General features: G+C 41.6%; 1 protein-coding gene across 1 annotated transcript; it reads right to left on the bottom strand.

The window, feature by feature from the left end:
- Window positions 1-738: 738 nt before the first annotated feature.
- SDHA (succinate dehydrogenase complex, subunit A, flavoprotein (Fp)) lies at window positions 739-12,097 on the bottom strand (the record flags this gene model as incomplete). Its single annotated transcript, XM_008935142.1, has 14 exons — window positions 739-832; window positions 1,696-1,809; window positions 2,433-2,563; window positions 3,696-3,807; window positions 4,192-4,310; window positions 5,631-5,802; window positions 6,579-6,774; window positions 7,144-7,312; window positions 8,087-8,211; window positions 9,015-9,163; window positions 10,389-10,553; window positions 10,691-10,834; window positions 11,745-11,906; window positions 12,011-12,097. Coding segments are annotated over 14 exons (1,932 nt in total), but the record flags the coding sequence as incomplete, so codon positions are not given.
- Window positions 12,098-12,567: the final 470 nt, after the last annotated feature.

Genomic DNA, 12,567 nt, shown 5'->3' with positions numbered 1-12,567 from the left:
ACAAGTTACACCTCGGCACTAAAGCACACTGAGCTTGAGTCTGGTAAGCTCTAATATTTAGGCGAGTCTTCTGCAACGCTGCTGCCTGGTTCCTCTGAGAGAAACAGTTTAGGAAATACACATGCCACAAAAAAACCATCTTCTGAAGTTCCAGAGATAGTAGAGTTTAGCTATCAAGATTATATTCTGTTCCTGGTATATTTCAGAGGCAGCAGTCAGAGTACAAGTATCTTGTTTCCTCCAATAAAACAAGACTATGACAACTTTTGCAATTTTAGCTTTAGAAAAAAAACAAAGTTGTAGTTACTACTGCATCATTTTCTTTTCCTTCATACTACTTACAATCAGCAATTATGACACACAATTCCAAGTCCCCGTATCATAAAATCCAGCATTTCAATCCTGGCTAAAACTATTGCAATGCATTTCTTGTCATCAAAATATGGAAATAACTATACATACAAAATAAAAGCATTGTAATTATATACATAATGGCATATTCAAACAAATACAACTACAAGACTTCTAATCACTTTATTTAGACACATTTTGTGTTTTCCCTGTCACTTTGGACAGCCTGGAGAAAGAACAGAAGCTGTGCCACATTCCATTTGCATCGTTGTGCAGTGCTCCACTGCAGAATGCCAGCTGGAGCAACGGCCACTCAGCACTGGCCATGAGCTGACAGCAGCAGCACTCTAGGGATTCGCCAGCGCCCTGGGGGGTGGCCAGGGACACCTAAGGACTAGTAGGAGCGAATAGCAGGTGGCACACTTGAGCAGTCTTCTTCGTTCAACGTTCTGTCAATCACAGGTCTGTATTTCAAGGTAACCTAAAGTAAGAGAGTAAAGAACTTGAAGACAAACAACCTCTTCTATCGAAACAAGACAGCCTAGCTAATAGGAATGACTGAATGCCTAGTTAACCCAGTGACTTCACTGGAGTAAGCTGATTTCTCCATTATTCTTTTCCTTCCACAGAAAGTGCACAGTTAGTAACCCACACGCAACATTTAAGTTCCACCAAGTTACCACTGACCTTCTTAAAAGCAAAGCCTGACCCAAAATGGTATCTAAAGTGACTGCTAATTTTTAAAGGCCTTTTGTACAAAAGTTTTGGCTCAGATTTTTCGTTCCTAGTTCTTTAAGCTAGGAAAGTCCTGGAGATGGAGACCCCAGCGGGTCAGTCAGGAGACAGAACTCTAACTCCAGCTTTCCATCTCCAGCAGCTATTCAGGAAGTGAAGTGTTCTCACTTGTCCTCAAACTAGATTCCATGAAGCTGGAACTGATGGAGAGGAAACAAAGATTCAGAGAACGGGATACAAAAAACAGTCAAGACTCTTACAGGTTCAGATTGCACTTCTATCTTTGAAATACCACAAAAAACTTTATGCTGAAGACCAACAACAGGTTCTGCCATCTTGAGAGGAAAAAAGCTTTTCAACTCGCCTGATATGAGATTAAAAAACAATTCCAGCTCAAATAGCTTCCCAAAGATTAACAGGAACTTTCCACAGTTCCACAGTTATACCTACTGTAAAACAGAATAATTGTTCAATTCTTTCCTTTTTTTCTTAACTACACTAATCTATATCAGGTACCTCAGACACTGACAATCATTTGCAGCGTTATCATGGTATCAAGAGCTGCCTGTTGGCAGTGAAAAGGACCCTGAGGCCCCAGGCTCAACATACCTTCCCAGATGGGATATCCACATAGGAAAGGGTGTGCTTCCTCCAGTGCTCTTCAAACGGCTTCCGCTGCTGGCCCTGGAGCGGCTTAGAATAGTCAAACTCGTCTATCCGTAACTGAGGAGAGAAGCAGGTTAGGACAGCCCAGGAATTACACCTGCAAACCACTCCACAGCCACACGATCAGAGGCATTCCAGTTACAGCTGTAACACAGCGTCTCTCCTAATAGCCAGCAAGCTTTATCTGAACACTGCCCATGTCAAATTTTGAACACTGAGGCTTAACAAGGGCTTTAAGCCAGCATTCTTTGCAGAGAACAATTAAGTCCTGTTCACACATCCATGACCTTATTTTTACTACAGCCCTGGCTGAGACCTCTCTGATCACTTGGATGCATACACGGAATAACTCTTCTCTCAAGATTGTTACCTTGTGTTGCATGTATTGGTCATTTTATATAACAAATATATATGTTTTATATAATGTATATATTATGTTATATAATAAAAAAGAATATATTATTTCATATAAATAACATATAACAAATGTAACACGTAATATATAGCAAAAAAGAACAAATAAAACACAGCAGATGGGACCCCAGACAAATACTACACTAATCTTAACTCAAGACTGAAGACTTTACTTTGTAAGAAATTACAACTTTTAAATAATCCATCTGAGGATGCATCAGCAAAGAAATTCAATCCCACATCCAGGTCACAGAAAATGTTGATACCTTATAGTCCTCTCTGGCATGAGCACCTCGGGACTCCTTGCGGGCCTCAGCACCATAAATGGTTTGCAGAGCACAAAGCATCAGGTTCTGCAGCTCGAGGGTCTCCACCAAGTCAGTGTTCCACACAATACCTAGTAAGATATGAAAATGTTATAGATGATGTTCTACAAACAAGTTGTTCAATTTACTTTTGACCTATTGCTGATATTCAGAATCTAACTAGCCCATGCTCTACCTACTGCAGTCACAGTGCTCTGCAAAACTGAATTACTCACTGTTGCCTGCAAGACTCAGTAATGACTCCTACATATTAACAATTGTTAATGAATCTTCAAGATTCAGTAGTTCTTCCAGGTGTCCCTGTTACATGTGTACTACTGAGACAAAATTACACCACAGATTCCTGCCTCCTTTATAGCATACCTACAACTCAGTCCCCATACCTCATTTGAGATCACAAGATACGGCTAGATGGTAGCTCTAAGAAGTTCCCTAGCAGATCCAGAGAGCAGGGCTTTCCCTTTCTTCCCACCCTCAGAAAGGAAAAAAAGCCCTTATACAAGGTGGCTCTTCACTTAAGTATCTACAAGGTTGACCCAAGTTCACTTATGGCAATATATCTCCATTTCAATCCCTACACTCTAAGCTATTGTGACACTTTCCTAGATGTTTGGGGAGAGCTGTCCCAGAAAGTCAGTTCTACTTTGTTTTGGCATACATGTCCAATAGCAGTAGTTTGAGAGAAGCACACAACATGAGTGGACAAAAGGCACATCACTAGTTGTACTTAACCAAGGTCTCCTAAGACATACTGCAGGACATGGCAGTACCTGTTTGCAGGACCACCTGCTCAACTGGAAAATGACAACTGCGTGTTCAGCCTATGAACAGTCTTGCCACCTTTTCGCAACTCCCTGACCTTTTCAGGAGGTTTTTACAAAATTCATCTTGGTATCTGAACAATTTCACATCATGTTCTGATAACAGCAGTTAGTACCTTATATAGTTAAATGTGATTTCAGACTCTGCTTCTTTCAAAGGGTATGCAACCAGAAATGACCAGTAAGATCAAGTACTTTACTGATTATCATGTTTAGGAAGTAGGGCTCTACAAAATATTGTGAAAGATTCAAATTGGTCAAAGTCTTTAGCCAACGTTTTAAGAAACATGTAAAAGGGGGTACAGAAGAAAAAATAATAAAGCTCACACCACTTTTCACAGAGGGTACTCTGGCCAAGGTGTATTCTTTGCTACCAATTTACCTCTGTCAAATGTCTTTAGATGAGCCAGATCACTATAAATTTGGCTAAGTTTCTCACAGCCTTCTTGGAGGACAGAGCCAGTACGAAACACAGCTGCGTGGTTTTGCATTGCCTGCAAGATAATAAAATAAAATCAGTTTCATATGCTACATATGCATAATATTCTACATAACTTGGTTAGTTCCAACAGAGCTTGATATAGAGCTGTTTTGACTTCAAACATATCTGCTGCCTGAAGAAAAAACATCCTTCTGTTTTTTCTCCAGACAGAGGAAGCTCTGCTCTGTTATACATCACGTAAACCACCCAAGAGGAATAACCAATGAAGGGAAGAAGAAACTAAGGCTGACACAGCCTTTGCTGGGCACAGAATACCTCCTCACACTGCTTTCTATTTCTGCAAATCCAGTCACAAAGTGTACTTTCGGAGGGACCACACCACCCCTGCTGCTGGCAGCTTCTCCCACCTTACACCCGAGGGCACCACCAAGCTTACCTTCTGCATGTTAAGTCGCACTTCTGAAGTTCTTATGGTTCCATTAGCAAATCTTAACTTGTCAAGATTAGCAACTGACTCTTCACCAGCATTTGGTTTAATGGAGGGAATTGGCTCTCCTAGTAGGAAAGTTTCAGTAAGTTTAGTAAGTCAAGCTTGGGTTTGGTTTCTGCCAGTTTCATAGACTAGCTACTACTAAGTCAGATTTTCTTCCTCTGAGGTACAGGTTAACTATAACTTCCTTGAACTCCCAACTAATAGTATCCATAAAAAAAATAAGAGTTCTCAGTGGAATGTATCAATCACATTCTTTCCTGCGACTATTACTCAAGAACTTAATGGTTTGGCCAAATTCTGCTGTTAATTCCTTAGAAACAGCACTTCATGCAAATTCTTCTGATCTTAATATATAATATTAAGCTTATGGCTCCTTACCACCTTCTCCTATAATTTCCTTGTCTCCCCACCTCCAAACCTGCCACCCTCTCTTTGATCTGTAAGGGGCCAGGGACTAGTCAGTAAGTTTAGTAGTGACACAGGAGCTCTGCATCTTGCCCCTAGTACCAGAGCACATCTGTTACTGTGTAACACTTCACCTCACCAGCACACTTCACCTTGTCTGTAGCTTTGTGTTCAGACTAATTAAAACACCTTCCTTCAACTTCAAACTCAAAGGAGCCACTGAAAGATCCAAACAAATGTTTGGACAAAGCCAGAGCCAACAGGCACTACTACATCTAAGCCAATTCCAAGAGGAATCATCACTCTGTGCACTTTGTGCAGTCAGAATGAAAAACCAAACCGTCTTATTAATTTGGACACTAAGTAAGGAGAAAAGAGATGACTACCTCCAGATTTTGGCTGCCCTGGCAATGCAACTGCCTTCTGTTGAACTAACTAACTATTCTGTTGAGGTTGTGGGGAGGTTTGTTTGTTTTCTCAGCTCAGCAACTGTCGCTGAACCAAATTTTTTAAAAATAATGTTTAGTAGTGATAACCCATACATAGGGAATAAGATGTTTGAATATTTAGTATCTATCTCTTGCCACTGGCATGTGCAATACACCACACAGTGGCAGCAGATTCCACTATACAGAAGTGCCAAGTACAGGACAGATGGCATGTCTATGTAGAAGATGCAGTGGAAGATGTAGAGAAGTGAGTCTTCATATTCATTATTCTCTTTGATAGTTTCTGAAAAATCTCAGCTGCTTTTGCCCATAGCATTAACCCAATTCTAGTTTCAAAGAGATCGCTTCACAAAGCAAACGTTCACATCAAGCATTTGCATACCAAAGAACACATCTAAAAAAAACACAAACACCGATTTCTGCCTTTGCCAACAAGTAAGAGCCAGAATTTCAATGAGGTAGCAACAACTCTTTGTTGGGCAGAAATTAAATCACAAATGCCAAGGTCTCTAGAGAAGCGAGACCTACCAGGCTTGCAGGTCTCTGCAATCGTAAGGGCACAGGCGCGACCAAAGACCACCAGATCCAGGAGCGAGTTTGCCCCGAGCCGATTTGCGCCATGGACAGATGCAGAGGCTGCTTCTCCACAAGCATATAATCCAGGAACCACTTTATCCTCTCCATTCACGTGTGTGATCACCTGGCGTTTCAGACAGTCAGTTAACAAGCATTTCTTAAACACTTTAGAACAGTGCAAACGCCATATGCACATCAGGATGAAACAGCAATCTGAAGTTCTCCATCTCTAAAACATAAATACCTTAGTCCTAAAGGGTGTCAAGACTACATAAAAACAGATGGCACTAAAACCCAAGATTTCATTAGCTATGCTGTTGAAGAACACATGCCTCTGTTTCATCACAGTGCCGCAGCAAATCAGAAAAGCATGTGAAGAAAGGCTCATCTGCACACCTTCCTGAAGCAAAATTTTACATCAAAAAACTAGTAAGTACAATACACTGAAAAATTCAGCCGACACCATCACATTGACTTCTAACTAGTACAAGTTGGAGGAATCTGCTTTAGTGTAGAGATTACACAAGGAACAGAGAATTACTGTACACTAACTGGAGTTATAGACTGTAACAGAGCCCTAGGCTGACCTTTGTTCCACTGTACTATCCTCAGCTGATAACGAGAGAATTGCTTTCAGACATGACAGTAACGATTTTAGATGTTTCCTGGAACTCCCACCTCCCAGTGGACCAGAACACAGTTCTCAATTTTTTTAAAACAAACCAACCAGATTGTATGTTTTGAGTACTGTGACATCATTATTTTAGTATTATTATTATTATGAATGTTATTCATCATCTTTACATTTATGAAAAACATCATAAATGCTTTAATATTTGGAAAAATCTTTTCCTTTTATTATGATGTAAAATAATACTAGAAGTGATATCCATTTCTTACCTGTCCTTTGTAGTTAGTAGGAATACCTCCCATATTGTAATGCACTGTAGGCAGAACGGGAATAGGCTCCTTAGTGACATCCACTCCAGCAAATATCATTGCTGTCTCCGAGATTCCCGGCAGACGGGTTGCCAGCTGCTGTGGTGGCAGGTGGTGCAATTGCAAGTACACATGGTCTTTTTCAGGACCACAACCCCTACAAAAAAAGCCAACACCAGAATACATAGCAGGAATTCTGCAATCACCAGTAACATTTCTAACCTCATTTGTTTCATTAGTGGAAAAAAAACATTTTCTTTTTGAATCACATACATTAAACTTGTTTGAGCAACTGTCTCTAGGTGCACTGAGTTCAGTCAGGGGACTCCTAACCTCGTGTGTGCCCTTGCAGGATCATTACGAATTAACAAGCGACATTTCTGCCATACATGCAGTGCTCAGCTAAGGCTAATTAAAGCTCACTCCCTTGAATTATCAGGTGTTTATCAAATGAACTACTCCACTGTGTAGTGCCTAGTATGATTAACTATTTATTCTGCAGCTTCTTTACGAGTATGTAACTAACCTTCCTTCACGGATCTCTATGGTCATAGATCGAGACACCACGTCCCTGGAAGCCAGATCCTTGGCAACAGGCGCGTATCTCTCCATGAATCTTTCACCCTGGCTGTTAATTAGGATACCTCCCTCCCCACGACATCCTTCCGTTATAAGGCAGCCGGCTCCATAGATACCTGTCAAAAAGAAAATGCCATCAAATGAGGTATTCTCTAGCCAGCTTCCTAATTAGGATAACTCGGACTGAATACACAAGCTCTTCTTAAAATAGGGCAACTAAGTCACAGGGGTAGACTTTATTCCACTCTATCATACCACTAGAACTGTCCCTCAAGACTGCTTAATGAATGTTGGATCTCTATGATATAACAACATTGTAAAATCAAGTGAACAATTAAAAAAATCACTTATCAGAAGTTAGAACTCAGCATTTAATTAGCCACAAAAAAAACACTTTTTAGTTTGTGATCACTGTTGTCCACAGTTTAGATATTGATCTTGTGCTACAAAACCACAGTCCTAAATATATACCTTTACTTCAACTAAAGATTTTAATACATAATTCCCTAATATTTGCATCTATACCCTTGCTCCTGTATCTAACACCAAATCCTTCAGTATTTTAAAGACAAAAGGAAAAGCAAGTTTAAGAGGTGAAGCGATTTCAGCTTGGAATTCATAAAACCTGTTAGTATTGTAAAGACAGCACCTCAAAATATTTAATGCAAGTCTTGAAATTAGGACAGGGGAGACCTTTCTCTAGTTTTAAGTCTTACTCTCAGATTTATATTCAACAGCAGCTGTACACGAGTCTGAACACCTGTCACAAGCGACTAATGAAGTGCTGCAGTAAAGTGCAAACTGACCTGAGCACATTTTAAAACAATTACAACAAAATCCGTTCAACTAATTAAAAATGATGTTTCCAAGTATTACTTTGTATTCTGTACCTGTAGGGTGAAACTGTACAAATTCTAAGTCCTGGCAAGGAAGCCCAGCTCGTGTGACCATAGCAGTGCCATCACCAGTACTTGTATGAGCAGATGTACAGCTGAAGTAAGTGCGGCCGTACCCACTACAGAACACACAAGTTCACAGAATGAGCAGGGGAAAAAAAAAAGTAAAAAAATGCAAAAGTCACTGGAACATACCACTCAGCTATGCTGTCTGCAAAACAAGAATGCAAGTATGAAAACAGCCTGGACTTGAACAAAGCCAAATTACATAGGCCATCAAACTAAATATTTTTCTTTGACAGATACATTTATAAGTATTTTGCATACTGAGACAGGAGACAGCCATAAGCACCAAAAGACTAACGCATACAGGATTCTAAAACATATACAAACTTTTGCAACCAAGTAATGTTCAGGTACGCTCATCTTCTGATAATTTTATCCTCCAAGAGTTAGACTTACAATGTTGGTATCTGAATGTAGTAGCTTCTCTAGAATTTTGAAAAAAAGACATTTCCTGCAGGAAACTGAGAACCCTACAGATACAGACACACACGTCGGTAGTACTGCAACCATATCTGCTTTAAAAAGCATGTTTGAAAAAAAAAATAAAACCATCTGGACCATCCATACTGCTCTTAAACATTCCAACTTCACGTCATTGTTCTAGAATTCAAAGTTAGATGTCATATTTGATATATACTTAGTCACAAGATTAGTATGTGCATTCTTTCAGACGGAATGACTGAATTCAGTTACTTTGCTTTTGACCAAAGAGGTGGGAGAAGATGAACATATAAATTATGTTTTTCAAGTCAGCATGTCAACCCCACACTCTGGATTCAAATACAAGTACAAACACACAGACTTCCAACCAGTAGCACTCTCAAGTTTCTGTCCTCTTTTACAACTACTACATTACCCAGTGGCAATGACAGTGTTCTTTGCTCTGAAACGGTGTATAGTGCCATCTTCTATGCACAGGGCAATAACACCACGACATTCACCATTCTCCATAAGCAGGTCCAAGGCAAAATACTCTACAAAGTAGCTTGTGTCGTATCTTAGAGACTGGAGGAAAAGAAAAAAGGGAACTTTAAGAAAAAACCCAGAAATTGTAGTAACATCTCTTCAAAACTGTCAATGCATATGGACAGTGTCAGGATAAAAAACACCTCCACCAACTGTCAGGGAAGTTGGTTTCCTCACAAATCTTTATAAGAATTTGCTAAGTAATCCGTTCCAGCTTAAAGAGACACAAGTAGTTACCAAGCCACTTAACTCTGCAAAGCCATAGCTAGTCACTGAGCATTGTTGTTTTCCTGTATGTTTGGCAACACTTTAGTCAGCTGCAGTGCTTGCTACATGCACAAGCATGTTTTCCCTAACCTCTGGCAGAGGCAGAAAACATCCCCGGGAGCCTGGAGTGCCAGCAGAGGCAGCGGGCAGCAAACCAAATACTCAGACACCCTCAGGCATCAGGCCGGGGTTTGGCAGCACTGAGCAGTTCCATTGCAGTATGCATATACAGCGTGAACCTCAAGGAGAGCAATTAGCTAGCTACTAAGTACATAAAAAAACATTAGCTACTAGGTACTGAATTTCAGGTTTCATGCAAGTAGCTTACTACCGTTTGAAAAAAAAAACCTCCAATTTTTCTCCAGTTGTGGTTTGCAGGATGGATAGGAACAGACACTGGAACACCCGTCATTTGCCACAGAGCCAGCTCAGAAATGCCCAGCAAGCCCTCGCGCATACTCATTTCCCCCTGCTCCCTGTTTGAGGATGAGGGGAGGGAGGGGAAGAAATGCTGCATTGTACCTCTTTGCAGAGTTCCCCAATGCTGCTGGGTCTTTTTTTTTTTTTTTTTAAATTTTTTTGGGGAAAGTTTACAGAAATTCTTTTTGTGTCAAGTTAATGGACACAAAAGTATTAACAGTGAAGAATTACTAAAGAGCACAAGGCTAACACTGTACCCTAATTAACATCTGTCGTCTTCATGAGAGCCATTACAATGACCTTTCAATTTATTCTATTTCTGCATACTCCTGACAAAACCCAAGTGTCTCCTAGGCTTTGCCCTCCACATTGTCTCAGGACGGAAGGAAATCCAGAATTCTAACCAGTCATCCCCTTGGATTCCTCATTCCTATGTGAGTGGCTATATCATTTGGAGGCTTTGTTTGGATTTTTTTTTTGTTGATTACTCCAATCCCCTCAACTCCAAGGTGGAAAGAAAAAAATCATTAACCGCAAATACAAACACCCAGACCAAGTTTACTTCACAGCTGCTTACCCTGCCATACAGAGTGTGTAACAGGGAGTGTCCTGTCCTGTCTGCAACGCAACAACACCTGTGAGCCTGTCCTCCTTTGCCAAACTGAAGACTCTGTCCCCCGAACGCACGCTGATAGATCTTTCCTTCCTCGGACCTGCTGAAGGGCATCCCGTAGTTTTCCAGCTGTTGAAACCAAAAACAAGCATCAGAAACCCTGGTCCGTAACAATCCAAAAAAGGATGTACTAGGTTCCTGATAAGGTGACCCCTCTGGAAGCCAGTCCACGTCTGACACGCTCGGAGCGGACACCAAGCCCTCACCTCTATCACCGCAGCCGGGGCTTGCTCCGTCATGTAGTGTATGGCGTCCTGGTCGCCCAGCCAGTCAGAGCCCTTCACCGTGTCGTAGAAGTGCCACCTCCAGTTATCGTCCTCCATGTTTCCCAGAGCAGCATTGATCCCGCCCTGAAAGTGAACACCCATTTTCCTGGAATTAAATTGCTGAAATACAGTTTTAGTAGGTTCTCCTCATTTCTGTTAAAAAATCCCATACCATTTATGCCTCTGCACACAGGAAACACAATAGAGTCAGATTTAACATGGCTGTGAAAACCCTGTGCCATTTACCACTTCCACAAAGGCTCTTGCCTCGTTCTCTTTTACACAGCACAACGAATTGCAAAGTTACACTGAAGGCACTGAAAAAGCTCTCAATAGGATCTAACCATATATCGCCTTCCAAAACAGTTTCATATGCAACCTCTATAAAAGGAAGCACGGCCCTGAAACATGGCGTTCATGTGCATATCGAGCACTGCGTTTAGTTTTGGGCAGCACGGTACAAGAATGACACTGAGGTGCTGGAGCAGGTTCAGAGAAGGGCAATGAAGCTTGTGAAGGGTCGGTCTGGGGAACATGTTTTATGAGGAGCAGCTGAGGGAACTGGGGTTAGAGAAAAAGGACACTGAGGGAGAACTTCTTGCCCTCTACAACTCCCTGAAAAGAGGCTGTAGTGAGGTGGGTGTTGGTCTCTTCTCCCAAGTCACTAGTGATACGACAAGAGGAAATGGGCTCAAGTTCCACCAGGGGAGGTTTAGGTTGGATATTAGGAAGAATTTCTTCACTGAAAGAGTAGTGAGGCATTGGAACAGGCTGCACAGGGAGGTGGTGGAGTCACCATCCCTGGAGGTTTTCAAAAAAACATATGGACATGGTACTTCAGGATATGGTTTAGTGGTTATGGTATTGTTTGGCTGATGGTTAGACTTCAGTCTTAGGGGACTTTTCCAACCTTAATGATTCTGTGATTCTATATCCAAATCAGCTTTCTGAAAGCAGGCATTTTTCTAAACATTCGTGCTACTGCATTTCTCACCTGTGCAGCAACAGTATGAGATCTGGTGGGAAACAGCTTTGTGACACATGCTGTATTAAATCCAGCTTCTGACAAACCAAAAGCAGCCCGCAGCCCCGCTCCTCCTGCACCCACAACAACTGCATCAAATTCATGGTCCACTACAGGATACTGGGTAGAAATCTGGAAACATAAATGGGTTTGTTATGACCACAAATATTCCACGTCTCTCGAGCATTCTGTGCATTCCCTAACCTGTTACCAGACAGGCAGGAGTGCAGACATACCGCATCGGAGACCTTGGCGGAGGCGTTCCTCTTCCCGTGGAGCGTGAAGTGCAGGCTGCGCGCCAGGGCCGGGCCGGCCGCGGGCCACTGCGGGGAGAAGTCAGCACCGCTGTCACACAGCAAAGGCCTCCAGGAGGAGCGCTGCCACCGGCCTCAGCTGCCCTACACTTCTAACAAACTTCTGCTTACCACTGGCAACACATGCATGAGATACGGTACCAACGTTTAGAGCTACGTGCATTGAAGCGCTGGCTTTGCTATACTCATATCCAGATTAAAAAAAAAAGTTTTGACTGGATAAGAACAGCTGCAAGAACAGGCTGTCACAGACTGCCTGTTATTTCCTCCACTAACACATCCCTCAGACCCAAGGCTGCACTGACAGAAGAATATGTTCACAATTAATGCTGTAGTACTTCTGCATTTTTTCCCCATAGGTAAACAAAAATGAAGACAACTTCATGGGAATCACAGGAGTTAACTGAAAATACCTTTTCTGTCAAGCAGTCCTCAGAATTTGAATTATTTTAGGTGGTCAAGAGTAAGGAAGATAAAGA

The sequence above is a fragment of the Merops nubicus genome, unplaced genomic scaffold (assembly GCF_000691845.1).
Source record: "Merops nubicus isolate BGI_N331 unplaced genomic scaffold, ASM69184v1 scaffold47462, whole genome shotgun sequence".
Classification (NCBI taxonomy): Eukaryota; Metazoa; Chordata; class Aves; order Coraciiformes; family Meropidae; genus Merops; species Merops nubicus.
This window is presented reverse-complemented; position numbering and strand designations above follow the sequence as displayed.